General features: G+C 42.2%; 1 protein-coding gene across 1 annotated transcript in view; it reads left to right on the top strand.

Moving 5' to 3' along the window:
• The window catches only part of Lonrf2 (LON peptidase N-terminal domain and ring finger 2), a 45153-nt gene that overhangs the window by 7070 nt on the left and 21419 nt on the right, over positions 1-16664 (top strand). Inside the window, exons 2-3 of the mRNA XM_052193186.1 lie at positions 10179-10297; positions 15121-15243. Of these exons, the coding sequence (XP_052049146.1) occupies positions 10179-10297; positions 15121-15243 (242 nt within the window). The remainder of the gene's footprint in view (positions 1-10178; positions 10298-15120; positions 15244-16664) is intronic.

The following is a 16664-nucleotide window of genomic DNA, read 5'->3' as shown; positions in this document are numbered from 1 at the left end:
ATAATGAATGCATATAAAGACGGACAGAAAGAGCTGTGACTCGACAAAATCAGCATCAGGTAAATTAAAGGGGAAGTGTGTTAAGAGGACCAGAGGTGTTTAGGATCTATGATCTCCTTCAATGGAGAAAGGGCAGTGTTCTGAGTGTGCACCAGACACAAACCAGGCGACAGAAGCAAAGGGAGATAATTAGTGAGACAGGGAAAGGAAAGAAGATAAGAGTATATGTTGGAGTAAGATACCTTGGTGTTTCTTTTTCACAGCTGTTATTACATAGAGTAAGTATCTGCAGAATATGTCACCTGTTCAAACTCACAGGGCCTGTTGTTTTGTAGGCTAACTCCTGTAAGATAAACTCAACAGATACTATACATCGAAATTAAGCAGGTTGAATTATCTGAACCCTAAACTTAAAGGAAAATTAAGCGGCAGATGAGCACACTGTCTTCAAACATTTGGAAACAAGGCAGTGTGTTTTTAATATCACTTTTCTTACTCTTGTTTTCGGATACCATGACAAAGTACCACAAACTGACCAGTTTATAAAAGGAAGACCTTGGTTTCACATCGTTGTGAAGGCTAAGAAATCCACAGTATCGAGGTGCTAGCTAGCATCTACTAAGGCGCATGCTCTGTTGTAGTAGCCGCCTTGCATGGGGAGCACAGAGCAGGGAGCTCAGAGCTTGCTGAGATGGTGGTAACTAACCTGGCCTATGATGACCTCATTAGCCTGTTTATCAGAGCAAAGCCCTCCTGGCCTTGTAAGAAATCACAATTAAAATAAGGAAACCTTTGATCCGGATGGTAATGAAGGCATTCTATTGGGCTGGTGAGATGAGTCAATGGATCAATCATTTGTGCAGAGGCCTGGCAAGCTAACATGGAGGGCTTCAGGAAAGAACAAGTTCCCAAGAGTTGTTTTCCGGCATCCTCTTGTGCACGGCGACGTGTACATATCTGCATTCACTAATTCATTAGCTAGAAAAACATCAACATGGAAAACAGGACACCACTGTTATACCAAGGTCAGCCACAAGTCTGTGAACTCCTGCCTCCATTCTTCTGATGCTAGAAAAAGAAAAGTAAATTGAATTCAAAGAATATGGGAAGAAGGGGAAAAGAGTTAACAGCAGAAGTTGATATATGAGATATATATATATATATATATATATATATATCATCCCCATGCTGAATTGAATGGTAACCCTGGAGGTCAGCTCATCTCTGGTAGAGGTTAAGTTTTATAGACTAACCCACATACACACTTAAACAGAAAAAAAAATGTGGGGAGAGAAATATTGTGGTATATCTTAAAAACATCACAGAAAATGAGGAATGATAAGAAAACCTTTTAAAATTTGTTTAGAAATGCCTGCAAAGTCTGTGGAGCCATGACTTGATGTAAAAACTGAGTCTCACTATGCTCAAAACTTCCTAATGAAGAGACAGAGGTACTCACTGTCATATCTGCTACCTAGCATTAAACCTAAGGTGCTAGCCAATGCCTTGAGGGGAAAGTAAAAAGGGTGTTAAGATTGTGTGCCTTAGGGGAACTACCAGAAACGCCACAGGGGAACTACCAGAAACTTCAAGAGAATCAAGACTGTTGAATATAAAAGGTCAGCATAGGAAGCTCAATGGTGATTATGTCTGTAAAAAAGAACAGATAGAAAACAAAAATTAACTGCAACAAATTCCTCAGAGGTCTGAGATGACGGGAAGGTGTGCATCGTCTACTAGCGACAGAGTCAAAATGGTGGTCACTCCTAACGGGATCTGCCCAGTGAGAGCACACACAGGGCCTGAGAATGGCCTGGGTGGTGATCTCAGGGAAACTCGAGTAAAAGGTCAAAACACACATTTAAGACGTGGGCTTGTCAGCCCCACCTCATCCTAAGCAGGCAGCTCCGGAGTGTCGCCACTCGCTCCCCGTTGCTGTTCTCAATGGATCTTCTTTTTAAATACTGTGGCTCCCTACTCCACCTGTCTCACACAGTCAAAGCCTTTACAGCAGGACAGTGGCTCCATTCTGCGTGTCCTTGTCACCGGGCAGGCTCACTCTGCAGGGCTGGAGGACAATCTCCAATAAACTCGGAATACAGAACACACATCCTCTGGTTGTCTCACAGACGGTGTCTCAGGCCTCCTGACACCTTCTGACAGCGGAGTTAACCGATGACCCTTCTGAAATCAAGGGTCACCTGACTTGGCAGGTGTGCACTAAGATTTCTGACATACATCCCCTCCACACAAAAGAATTAAATACTGTTCTTCCTCTTCCATTGATTATTTTTTAGTTATTAATGGACAGTTTCCCTCGGCTTCATCTGTTTAAGTCTCCCCACTTAGAAGATGGTTTGATTCATTTGATGTCTGTGTGAGAAGTAAATCTCATTAATTTTGGACTCCAGGAAAAGCAGCCTTTGGAATGTAAAGAGTAAACTTTAATGCTTTGTTTGAAAAGAATGATCTGAAAGAGCAGAAAAGTGTCCTTAACCCAGTCAACCTCAGGACAACGCTAGCCCATAGCTAGTATAAGGAGGGGGATGGTGGGTTTCAGATCCAGGTCTGGCATCTGAGGGCGGGCCGTGTAATTTGTCATGAACTGGCCCAGGAAGAAGCACAAGGGTGACGTGAATTACTAATCTGAAAGAAGCTATAAAGTTCCCAAGGGATTGTCTTCCAGCAAGGCACGAAGATGTTCAGAGCTTGATTCCTTTATATCCCAGACCTTAGAAAAACCACAGGGAGGTGCCCAGTTTTTGGAGGAACCGCCAGACTGATTTCCAGAGTGGTTGTACCAATTTGCAACCCCACCAGCAGTGGAGGAGTGTTCCTCTTTCTCCACATCCTCGCCAACACCTGCTGTCTCCTGAATTTTTAATCTTAGCCATTCTGACTGGTGTAAGGTGAAATCTCAGGGTTGTTTTGATTTGCATTTCCCTAATGACTAATGAAGTTGAGCATTTTTTAAGGTGTTTCTCTGCCATCCGAAGTTCTTCAGGTGAGAATTCTTTGTTTAACTCTGTACCCCATTTTTAATAGGGTTGTTTGGTTTTCTGGAGTCTAACTTCTTGAGTTCTTTATATATATTGGATATTAGCCCTCTATCTGATGTAGGATTGGTGAAGATCTTTTCCTAATTTGTTGGTTGCCGATTTGTCCTCTTGATGGTGTCCTTTGCCATACAGAAACTTTGTAATTTTATGAGGTCCCATTTGTCAATTCTTGATCTTAGAGTATACGCTATTGGTGTTCTGTTCAGAAACTTTCTCCCTATACCGATGTCCTCAAGGGTCTTCCCCAGTTTCTTTTCTGTTAGCTTCAGAGTGTCTGGCTTTATGTGGAGGTCCTTGATCCATTTGGATTTGAGCTTAGTACAAGGAGACAAGGATGGATCAATTCGCATTCTTCTGCATGCTGACCTCCAGTTGAACCAGCACCATTTGTTGAAAAGGCTATCTTTTTTCCATTGGATGTTTTCAGTCCCTTTGCTGAGGATCAAGTGGCCATAGGTGTGTGGGTTCATTTCTGGGTCTTCAATCCTGTTGCATTGATCTGCCTTCCAGAAGATCCTCCTATACCACTCCTGGGCATATACCCAAAAGATTCCCCAGCATGTAATAAGGATACATGTTCCACTATGTTCATAGCAGCCCTATTTATAATTGCCAGAAGTTGGAAAGAACCCAGGTATCCCTCAACAGAAGAGTGGATGCAAAAAATGTGGTATATATACACAATGAAGTACTATTCAGCCATTAGAAACAATGAATTCATGAAATTCTTAGGCAAATGGATGGAGCTGGAGAATATCATACTAAGTGAGGTAACCCAGACTCAAAAGATGAATCATGGTATGCACTCACTAATAAGTAGATATTAACCTAGAAAACTGGAATACCCAAAACATAATCCACACATCAAATGAGGTACAAGAAGAACAGAGGAGTGGCCCATTGTTCTGAAAAGACTCAGTGAAGCAGTATAGAGCAAAATCAGAACAGGGAAGTGGGAAGGGTTGGGTGGGAAAACAGGGGGAGGGAAGGGGACTGATGGGACTTTTGGGGAGTGGGGGTCCAGAAAATGGGAAATCATTTGTAATGTAAATAAATATATTAATAAATTAAAAAAAGAAAAAAGAAAGAGAAAAACCACAGGGAGCCGGGCAGTTGTGGTGCACGCCTATAATCCCAGCACTCTGGGAGGCAGAGGCAGGCAGATTTCTGAGTTTGAGGCCAGCCTGGTCTACAGAGTGAGTTCCAGGACAGCCAGGGCTATACAGAGAAACCCTGTCTCGAAAAAAACCAAATTCAAAAATCCAAAAAAAACCCCAAAAAACCAAAAACAAAAAACAAAAAAAAAAAAAGAAAGAAAGAAAAGAAAGAAAGAAAAAAGAAAAAAAACCCACAGGGATATTTACATCTCCTTTTAAGAGATAAGATGTGCAAACCAATCTTATACATTTGCATAAATGAGAAATTCTGAGTGGATGTCTTAGTACCCGAGTCTAGCAACCTGCTTTAAGAATATGAGGATAATTAGACATCAGACAAGTCACCTAGCATAATCCACTGAAACAGGTTGAGGAAGGCAGAGCACTTCCATCTCTCAGATTCTGCAACAACCTCCTGGAACATAGCACCCTGTGCTAGGAATCTAGGATTGAAGGTAGCCTGGCTAATTTTAGCAGTGATTGGATGCAATCTTTAATTTTATATTTGTAATATATCTGGATGTTTTGCAGGCATGTGGAATGATTCATGTGGGGAGTTACTGATGAACAAACATTAAACCAACTAGAAATGTATGAATCCTTTTTTTAAAACTGGTGATCAAGAGCCAGCTCAATTCTCAGAGTCTCTTGGTGCAGAAGCTCGAGGGTACAGTGTTTTTAAAGACAGAACCCACAATCACAGGTTTTTTTTAAAGGATAGGAACAACATCTGTATTTTTGCAGAGCTTAATGGTATTTTCTCAGGCACTGTGTGACAATTATCTCTAATTCACATTTACACTTAGTTATTTCAGTTTTATGTTATAGCCGGCACAGACATCAGCTGTTCTGGTTAATACCTCTGGACACAGTCAGGGCATGGACAGTCCCACCAAAAGCACTGCTGTGGTGGCTGTGGCTACCGGGATGAAAGGCTGAGGACTGTCTCAAAATAAAGTCGGAACAAAATGGCACCACCTTAGCTGTTTCACACACGTGTGCATGCTGTGCCACCAGATGCCAGAAGAGGGCATGGCCTCTCCTGGAACTGGTGTTACGGATGGTTATGAACCATCATGTGGGTGCTGGGAATTGAACCCAGATATTCTGGAAGAGCATCCAGCGTTCTTAACTACTGAGCCATCTCCCAGCTCTAGGCATACATAGTTTTCTTTTAAACTAAAGAATGGGGTGACAGTAAGGCTCTGGATTAAATTCCTACTGAGGGAGGGGTGAGGGTCAATCTCAGTACTTTACAGCATGAGACTGAAGGGAACTGGTTCCAAATATTACAGTAAAAGAAAGCAAATCGTCTGCACACAATATGGCTGTGTGAAAAACCGATGAGAACCAACTGACAGACGTCAGGATTTGAGAGAATCAAACACAGGGTATGGGGTCTGTAGATGTGTCTCTGAGGCTCAGCTTATAGTTCCAGTAGAATCTTTTGTTAGATTTCTAAAATCCTCCAAAGGAGAGGTATCAAAATGCATGTAATTGTACAGTTGAGGAACGTTTACCTAATCTTTCAGTGAGAAATTATTAATCTACAGTTAAATTTCCTATATGTGCTTTTTAAAAAAGACAGACCCTATGGGAAGAAGTAATAATTATATGCCTTCCAGGTAGTGAAAATTCTCAATTTAAAAAATGTTTTCTTTTTCTTCCTTCCTTTTTCTTTTCTTTCTTCCCTCTTTTTCTTTTTCTTTTTGATAACCCACTAAGCCCAATTAACGTCGCTCATATGTTCATGGAAGACATTGTAACTGTAACATCTCTGAGGAGAAGGCATTCTGGCAGTCAGAAGACAAGGAATACCAGAGTCAAACACACTGAAGTTCACACGAGAGATTTGTTGAGAAAGCATAGAGGGCGGCTGCCTCTGAGAAGCAGCAGGGAACTGAGCAGAAGGCAGTCTTTATATAGGGTTTCTGCAACTGGGGGGGGGGGGGTGGCATAGGATTGTTGGGGTTATTGTGACCTGATCTTGGGGCAAGCTCAGGGATTGGTGGGGTTTTTTTTGAGCTCAGGGATTGGTGGATTTTTTGAGTTCAGGGATTGGTGGATTTTTTGAGCTCAGGGATTAGTGGGATTTTTGATTGGTGGATGTTGGTAGGTTTTTCAATCCCAAATGTGGGCTCAGACTTTTTACCCTATATACCCCTCTTTTTTGTTTATTATTAATAAACTACCAGGGGTTGGGAAAGCATTTTCATTAGACTACTTCCTGTTGATTGGGGACATTGAAGATCTTGGATCTAACTTGACCTTCAATATCAGAATATGATTGGGAGGTGCAGGCAGGCCTCTGGCTCTGTAGCTAGGAGCTACTAATCCTGTGACAGCAACTGATTAAAAGTCTGGTTAGAAATCTTTGGCTCTATTGTTGAAGAAATCTAGACAAGAAGTCTATCTAGACAAGAAGTCTATGTGGCTAGTAGAATTAAGGAAAGGGGAAGGGGGAGCTACGACCAATAGCACACAGTTTCATATTGGGGACTTTCAACAATCCACTGGTCAGAGGCATCAAGCTGTTTCCTACATTTGTTTTGGAGATATCCAATCTTGTCTTTGACTTTATCAGATTGTGTAGCACAGAAGCAATGTTCCTCCCCGAGGAAGAGACAAAGACAACCTCTCTCTGCTGTTAGTAAATCTAACCCTTGCTGATTTTGAGGCGCTAGGGCAGCCGTGCATCTGTTTGGCTCTGGAGGTTAAGGATAGTCTGAGCCACTCATTGGATGACCTCAGAGCTATAGTAAATAGCTAGGGACATGGTTAGCCCCACCCACTGCTCAGGTGGGTGTACCCGGGTCTGTGAGGAGGCATAGGACCAAGACCACTCGGTTGTCTTGCAATCTGCTGTAAGCCCTGTGATAGGAACTGGCAAGGGTTCTTCGCTGGGAACCACCTTTAGCTTTGAAAGAGGAACAGCAGGGCATAAGACCACCCAGCAGGTAGGCAGTGCTGCTGCAAAGATCAAGGTATTGTGAACATTCAGATGCAAATGGCAGAGTTACAGAGAGTCTAGTAGTCCAATGGATGAGGCTACAGAGGGTCTGACCGGGGAGGGACTCACAACCAGAATTCCAAAGCAGCCAGGAAGTGTGCTGTTAGGTGGCTGATGTGTGGAAGCTGAAATCTGAAATGAGAGATGGAATGAGCACGAGGGCAGATGTTAGGAGGGATAAGTATCATCTAGGAAAGGTAAGGTTAGGGACACAAGGCTCTTTGAGGAGAGTTAGAGCACATCTGTCTATACCCAGGAGTTGAGAGAGTGGGGTGTATACTCTGTGTTTTGAGCATGCTCAATGGACAGATGGAGAAATGCTTTCCCGTGACTCCCATCAGACGTCATAACTAGAAGGAGCTTTGTCAGGGAACAGGAAGGACAGAAAGATGCTTTGGAGTGGAGGTAAGAGATAGCTTGGACCTAGGGAATCTCCTTCCATTTCCCCCATGGCTGCAGCAGTTGTGAAAGTCTCAAATAATATTGGGATCTAGGTGCCATTAGGTGGCCATTTGGATCACTTATCTAAGCCGTCTTGAGGCTGAGTTTGAATGCAAAGGTGAACAAGTCTAGAGCCCTTCAGGTTGGGTGCCACGGGAGAATGAGAGTGTATGCGGAGGAAAAAACCGTCACTGCAGCCTGTAGATGGCATGACTTGGGAAGGATATTAATGAATCTGGAATGGGGGGATGGCAGTGATATGATCATAGCCTACTATGTTCACGTGTAGAGTCTCAAGAATAGAGAAAATGTTTTAAAAAATACGTTTGGGGCTGGAGAGATGGCTCAGAGGTCAAGAGCATTGGATACACTTAGAGAGGCCCTTGGTTGGATTTCCAGACCCCCCACGGCAGCTCACAACCATCTGTAATTCTGGTTTCAAGAGATTTGAGGCCCTCTTCTGGCCTCAGAGGATACCAGGCACGCATGTGGTACACAGATTTACATGAAGGAAAATCACCAGGGCTGGAGAGATGGCTCTGACTGCTCTTCCAGAGGTCCTGAGTTCAATTCCCAGCAACCACATGGTGACTCACACCCATCTATAATGGGATCTGATGTCTTCTGGTGTGTCTGAGGACTGCCATGGTGTATTCACATTCATAAAATAAATAACTTTTTAAAAAAAAGCAAAGGAAAAGGAAAAAGAGCCCACATATTTAAAAAAAGAAAGAAAATCACCCATACACATATACAAAAAGTTTAAAAATCACTTGCTTATAAGTCCTGTCGGTGAGCGTCCCTCAGTCTGTATATACATTGTCATAGATGAAACATATAAGGTCTCATCGTGGAACATAGCTAACATAGACATTTTCACTTGATGTTGATGCTGGGAGGAGCCATGAACCTTAAGTTAAAACTCTATGACAAAGAATTCCATAATAGGCCTGTATTACCAGAGACAAGAGTGAGCAAGTGAGTATTAAACATGAAGACTTTTCCTGGGGAGCTGTAACACACACACACACATACACACACACACACAAACACTTACTTCTCACCCCAACAAAGGTAACCCATGATAGACCAAAACACAGACACTGACAAAGTCCAGATTGTTGAACCAGTGAGTTTTATTGTGACTACTTATAGGAGGAATGTGGGTAATAGGAGCAGAAATGATTCAACGACAGGTCCTGACAACTTTACTCTTCTGTCCAGTTTTCTCGGTGTGGGCATGTGTGTATATGAAAGGACCAGTGTCTGCACAAGACATCCTAAGACCAAATTCTCAGCACAAGGAGATTTATCTGCTTCATAGGGACAGAGGGCAGGGACAAAGAGACAAAGATGGGAGCTAGAAGAAGAGGAGGAAGAGAAGAAGGAGGAGAAGGAGGAAGAGAAAGGGAGAAAGGGAAAGGAGGAGGGGACAGAGAACTACCTCTGGATAGAGAGGAGACAGACATGGCCATAGGCAAATGACAGTTTATAAAGGTACAAGGGGAAACCCTAGGTATTTAATTTTAACTGGGCATGTTATTAGGCAAGCCAAAGGGGGCTTCTGATTGCTGGCCTTCAATACTTTGACAACTGGACCTTGGTAGTCAGTCTCAGGTGGAGGAAGTGGCCAACTAAGGGAACAGATCTTGGGGACTAGCTTTAGGAATGTGATCTAACAGTTTTCAACAAGGCAGAGGGAATGGGGGACAAGCCATGCTCACCGTGCTCGGGTCTAGTGGACCCTTCCTTAGGTATATGTTCATGTGTGTGTACAGCGTAGGTACCTGTGACTATGGGGGTGGTGTCAGCTATTTTTCTCACATGATTGCCACTTTAGTTTGAGGCGAGGTCTCTTACTGAATCCAGGTGTCCATGACTGAGGACCAACAATGTCTGCTTTGCCTTCCCAGCGCTGTGACTGCAGACGTGTCCCTCTGACAGCCATCTCGCAACCCCCTCTGTTATTTTTTAGAGCATGGATTTCTTAGCGTGCCTCCCATGAGATGTATTTAAGGTGTCCCGTTAAAAATACTTAATTATGCAGCACAGCTTTCTCTGGTACAAAATAGTTGAGTCTAGAAGTGTTTCATGTTCTACACTGGATCTTAGCCAAAAGGCCCAGAAGCGATGTGTTTCACATTTTAATGGCTTTCTTTCTCTTTTTAAGTTGAGTGTCTTCCACCTATAATTTAAAAATCCGAAGTCTGAAATACTGTCAGCTCAGATTGGAAAGCATTTTAGATTTGGATTATTGGGTTAAGGAAGTCCTTGATTTAGTATTAGACATTGTGCTAGTGTGCTTATAGGAACAGTCTATATTAGTTTGTTTTTCTTGATGCTTTCTAAAGTCTAATTAAATTTGTTTCTATTTTCCTGAAAGAAACTCTGTAACTTATACCCATTTAATAAGTGAACTCTACATATGAGCACGGGGAGGAGTTGTTTCAGATTTGTCTTTGTGACAATGTATTTTAAAATGCAGTCATTTCTATTTCTCCTGTCTACCAGCCCCTGATGACAACTCCTTGTTGCTGCTGCGAGCTGAGTTATATTTAACCATGAAGAACTATGATCAAGCCCTGCAGGATGCTGAAGCAGTTTGTCAGAGGGAACCTCTCCTGACCAAGGTGATTTATGCTTGTCAACTGGCCTTGGTGATGATCTGTTTGATTAAGGTTATGGGGTGTACCTGTGTGTGTGTGTGTGTGTGCATGCATGTGAGTACATGCATGTGTGAGAGAGTATGTGTGAGTATGTGAGTATGTGTGTACATGTGGGATTGTGTGTATGTATGTGTGTGGCTGTACATGCATGTGAGTGCATGAGTTTGAATATGTATATATAAGAATATATTTGTGTACATGTGGGATTGTGTGTGTGTGTACTGTGTGTGTATGTGTGTGCCTGTGCATGTGTGTAAGTGCATGCATGTGTGTGCAAGTATGTGTATATGTGTACATGTAGGATTGTGTGTGTGAGTGTGTGTACTGTGTGTGCATGTAAGTATGCATGTATGTATGCTTTTGTGTGTAGCTGTGTGTGCATGTGAGTGCATGAGTTTGAATATGTATGTTTGAGAATATATTTGTGTACATGTGGGATTGTGTGTGTGTGCACTGTATGTGCATGTGTGAATATACATGTATGTATGTATGTATGTATGTATGTGTGACTGTGCATGGATGTGAGTGCATGTGTGTGTTTGAGTATGTGTGTGTATGTGTATGCATGTGGGAGTGTATGTGTGTGCACTGTGTGTGCATGTGTGAATATGCCTGTATGTGTGTGTGTGTGTGTGTGTGTGTGTGTGTATAGTGTATGTATGTGCATGTGCAATATCATACTCACCGGTGTAGGTACAGGTAGAAGCCAGAGACACTGAGATGTCTGCCTTATTGCTTCTTCATCTTGTATTTTGATTTAGGGTTTCTCACTGAGCCTCGAGCTCACTCGTTAGTCTGGCTGGTCAGCAACCCACTGGGGTCCTCCTCTTCCCACTCCCAAGATGCCACCCTCCCAGATGTTTTCACATGGATTGTAGGATCAGAACTCAAGCCCTAGGTTATGATTTTATTCATAAGTTAGCATAATTGTGATGAGGCACCTGAAGATAGTACATATCTTCTCTATTTCATAGTAGTCTGAATTCAGCAATTATTTCATACTAAATCAAATTTACCATGCCAAGTTTATTCCTGAACTCAGATAGTGCTTAAACAGTAATGTGCTTTACTCTTGCTGTTTATTGGGTAATGTGCTTTATTTACTCTGTATACAATTTAGCTCAATGGTATGCAGTGAGCACAATCTCAAAATCTTGGTTCAAAATACCTGGGAGCAGAAGAAGTGGGAGATTTTGAATACTTTCATATTTTGAGGATAGTTCCGTATATAGTGATATAACTCAAGGAGAAGACAATTATAAGCATGCTTTGTATACAGCTTGCAAAAGTAATTAAACTTTTATACAGCTTCAAACAGTATTTTTAAAATTTTGTGCATGAAACAAAGCTTTATGTCTTGGGACTTTCTACTGGTGGCATCAAGCCAGTGCTGAAGAAGCTTTGCATTTTGGCCATTTCCAGTTTCACAGTTTTGGGTTAGAAGTGTCTATCCTGTATAAATAAGTTCAAAAGTTACATGAAATTAAGTCCAAAGAATTAACAAAATATATGATACCTTATGAATAACAGGAAATCCAACCGGGAAAGTGACCTTAAAATGACAGTTGAAAGTTATGAGTTTGTAAATAAGTGAATAGTATTTTGTACACAGAAGGTGATATACAGGATAGTCACAGAGAAAGTGAAAACCCAATCTAAGTAACAGAACAGAAAGAAAAATGAATTAGTTCTTTGGGATTATAAAGTGGTGTAATGAATATTCACTTGGAACCACAGGAGGAGAGAGAAACGGAGAGAGGAAAAACTGGACCAATAATGGCCTTCAAAGTTAGTGGGAAACATTCCAGTTTCACAAGGTGAACAAGAAACCACTCAAAATAAACTTAAATCACTATTAGTCTTCTATTTAAGCCAGAATTGTTAAGAGTCTTGAGTGCAGAAAGAAGGCATGACCTACGGGGAAATGGCAAGACAAGATGGTTGACATCTCATGAGGAATCATGGAGGCCAGTCAACATGGGAACAGCAAGATGGATGTTTGACACCTCATGAGGAATCATGGACGTCAGTCAACATGGGAGCAGCAAGATGGATGGTTGACATCTCATGAGGAATCATGGAGGCCAGTCAACATAGAAACAGCGAGAGATGTCTGGTTGACACCTCATGAGGAATCATGGAGGCCAGTCAACATGGGAACAGCAAGATGGATGGTTGACACCTCATGAGGAATCATGGAGGCCAGTCAACATAGAAACAGCGAGATGTCTAGTTGACACCTCATGAGGAATCATGGAGGCCAGTCAACATGGGAACAGCAAGATGGATGTTTGACACCTCATGAGGAATCATGGAGGCCAGTCAACATGGGAACAGCGAGATGTCTGGTTGACATCTCATGAGGAATCATGGAGGCCAGTCAACATGGGAACAGCAAGATGGATGGTTGACACCTCATGAGGAATCATGGAGGCCAGTCAACATGGGAACAGCAAGATGGATGGTTGACACCTCATAAGGAATCATGGAGGCCAGTCAACATGGGAACAGCAAGATGGATGGTTGACAACTCATGAGGAATCATGGAGGCCAGTAAACATGGGAACAGCAAGATGGATGGTTGACAACTCATGAGGAATCATGGACATCAGTCAACATAGAAACAGAAAGATGGATGGTTGACAACTCATGAGGAATCATGGAGGCTAGTCAACGTGGGAACAGCAAGATAGATGGTTGACATCTCATGAGGAATCATGGAGGCCAGTCAACATGGAAACAACAAGATGGATGGTTGACAACTCATGAGGAATCATGGACGTCAGTCAACATAGAAACAGCAAGATGGATGGTTGACACCTCATGAGGAATCATGGAGGCCAGTCAACATGGGAATAGCAAGATGGATGGTTGACACTTCATGAAGAATCATGGACATCAGTTAACATGGGAACAGCAAGATGGATGGTTGACATCTCATGAGAATCATAGAAGTCAGTCAAGATGGGAATAGCAAGATGTCTGGTTGACCTCTCATGAGAAATCATGGAGGCCAGTCAACATGGGAACAGCAAGATGGATGGTTGATATCTCATGAGGATCATGGAAGTCAGTCAAGATGGGAATAGCAAGATGTCTGGTTGACCTCTCATGAGAAATCATGGAGGCCAGTCAACATGGGAACAGCATATTCAAAGTGGAAAGGAAAAATATCAGTGTGCCTGCAAAGCAACACCCATGAAATGGAATCTACTAGAAATTCATGCTAAAAGTGAAGACATGGAAAGATTTAAATGGCTGTATAAATGTAGTTTGAAAATACAAAGTATGCAAAAATTAAATGGCCAGATGATCACAAAGCACATCAGAAGACACTAAAGGAATATTTGAGACACACCTGGAGACGTCATCTCAACCTAACTGGTACTTGTAAAACAATGCCTTCCAACTATATAGCATATATATCCTTTAATGCCCATTGGATCCAGGGTGCACAGAACAGTATCAAGATTCAAAATACTGAAATTGTCAAATGAAGTTTCTCTCAAGACAACTAAAATTAGAAGTTAACAGGAGCAACAGAAAGCTAGGAAATCTTTATGTATCTGCAACTTGTTTCTTAAAACAATCCCTTGGACAGAGAAGAAATCAAAAGGGAACTATCCAACATTTAAATTAATGATAAAATATATTATAGATTTAGCTTTTTAGATGTAATTAAAGCCATTCTTAGAGAAAATTTTATATTATTATCATTTCCTGTTAAAAGAGAAAGGTCCCAAATCTAGTCCCTTAACTTATGAAACTAGATCAAAAAGATCAAATTAAAACCAAGGTGAGGAGTTGGAAGGATGTCTTGGTGGGTAAGAATGCACACTGCTCTTCCAGGAGACTTGCGTTTGGCCACTGTAGGAGGTTCACAACTGCCTTCAGTTCTAGCTCAGGGCATCCAACAACCCTCTCCAGTGTCTTCAGAAACCTGCATGCATATGGCATATAAACATAGACAGTCCCATGCAGACATATACATAGAAATAAATCTTATTAAACCAAGGCAATCAAAAGAAAGGAAGTAAGGGTAAGATTGACAGTCAGCAAGTGGAACCAGAAAGCACGCATTATAAAAACAAGAATTTGGTGAGTTGGTCTTCATCAAACCTTTGAAACTCCTGATCTTCAGAAGATATTGGTGCAGAGAAGAAAAGGTAAATGCACATTAGGGGCGTAAGAGGTGATCCTACCAATTCAGCAATAATTAGCACAACTGGTTAAACAGTTAAGGAATTTGAGCGGCTATTTTACTGAAAAGGGTACAAGAATATCAAATAAACACCAAAAAGATGCACCACTCTTGGTCCCACGCTGCTGGCCTCTGAGCACCTCCATCTGTAGCATACACACATGGACACATCTACAAATTGGTAAATGTTAGGATATATAAATTATAACCTTTTTACTTATTATAGTTTATATATAACATAAATACAAACTGATATTTTGTTCAAGATTGCTTTAGCTTTCAAGAGTTTTTATAAATAAATGGATTTATAAATATAATAAAGTTAAGTTGACAGATTCCTTTTTCTTTCTTAGCATGACCCTTTGAACTTCTTGGGGCACAAATATCAGTTGCAGGCATTCTTGAATTCTGGTTGCAGATGTATTTATTAAACAGTGAAGCTCACCAGTTATCAAGACAGGAAGATACAGGATACACGCAACTACCTAACCAAATTGTTCTAACACATTTTCCAGGACTGTTGTTACCAGATGTGTATATTCTTGCTGTGTTTTAAAATGTATTCTTTGTCTTTGGGTAAATCCAGGGGCACCATATAAAAGCCCAGATTCTTTCTGGATTGGGAAGAAGTAAAGAAGTCCTAAAGGAATTTATCTACTGCCTTGCTCTAAATCCTGAGTGCAACTCGGCGAAGAAAGAAACGCAGAAGGTAAGTGTTCTCATAAGCGATGTCCCCCTTGGGTATTACATGAGACATGTGACTTTGTGTCATATGGGGGGGCCGTGCCTGTGAGAGTAGCAAACGTGATTTCAAATGCCCGTGATGCTGTAATGAGCAGCACAGTGATAATATGCACCGCATTTGATAACTTCTAATTGAGTATACAGCTGTGTTTTGATGAGGCAGTGCCCACACCCCAGTTGTGATGAGAGATTGGCAGGAGAGCCACGATGCAGTACAAGGCGTGGAGACAGAGCATTGGTCCTAGGGCTCGTGAAGGACCCGGTGAGAGGCACTGTGACACATGTACAGTTCACTCCGCAGACTCACCTGTGACTAGCAGCAAAGCTTTATCAGCATGGCACACACATATACCATTGCATCCTATTAGTATAGGACGCCTTCCTTGCCAAATGCCTAGACAGTACTCAGGGCCTTTATGTAGCCTTTCCAGTGACTGGGGGCTTTTGTTTACCTTCGTCAGGGTTTCCTGTGTTAACATGGTTTCACTGAAGAAGCTACCAATATGTCTACATTATAATTTCTGCTGACTAGTACATTTCCTTTTGTGGAGCTTTAGAACACAAGTCAGTTTTCCCCTCCACACTTGTGGGAAACCACTTTAGATTCTTAAGAATAGCTTTCTTTCTTTGGAATGTTTTCTCACAGAAGAGGGTTTCTGCGGTCTCCTCCCTGTGAATTTTCTCATTTACACCCCCGGCCTCATCATCTGCATCTGGCAAGCCACACGCTGAAGTTTTCCCTCCCTGCATTCATGTCGGGAAATTCACTTGCATCTTACCCATAAGACCACAGCATCTGATCCTGTTAGAAATATAGTCAGCTGAGATAAATAGGCATGATTTGTCTGCAGCAGAACTTCCTGGGCAGATGCCTTTCCTTCTGGTGCTGATGGCCGGTGTCTGCTGATCTGCACCGCAGTCAGGTTTCTGGCCTCTGTGGCAACTTTTAGAGTTACAGCAAGCTCCTCCATCATACTCCCCATACACACAGGCTCCTCCTCTAACAGTGTGTGTCTCCCAGCTGTTGTGAGAGTCAGGGCAAGCTCAAGTGGAGTGTGGATGCTCAGGTCCTAGGGGTTTGTAGATTCTTGCCTGCCCGGTACTACTTAAGATGTGATGTTTCTCCCCTCCAGCATTCTCTGGCTGATGGACGTGCGTTATCACAGAATTAACATTAGTCCAATGATATGGCTGAAATGCAGTCCTGCCCCACCACCACCACAGCTCTGCTGAAGGCATATCAGAGCCAGTCGATGACTCTGACATCCCCACGGAGGCGGCACTGCTTGCAATTACAGAGGCTATTTACTGCCATGCTCCATGCTCGCAATGCAGCATGAAGAGCAGAGAGATTTAAGAAACAAAGTTTGTCTACATTTTCCCAGC

The sequence above is a fragment of the Apodemus sylvaticus genome, chromosome 9 (assembly GCF_947179515.1).
Source record: "Apodemus sylvaticus chromosome 9, mApoSyl1.1, whole genome shotgun sequence".
Taxonomy (NCBI): Eukaryota; Metazoa; Chordata; class Mammalia; order Rodentia; family Muridae; genus Apodemus; species Apodemus sylvaticus.
This window is presented reverse-complemented; position numbering and strand designations above follow the sequence as displayed.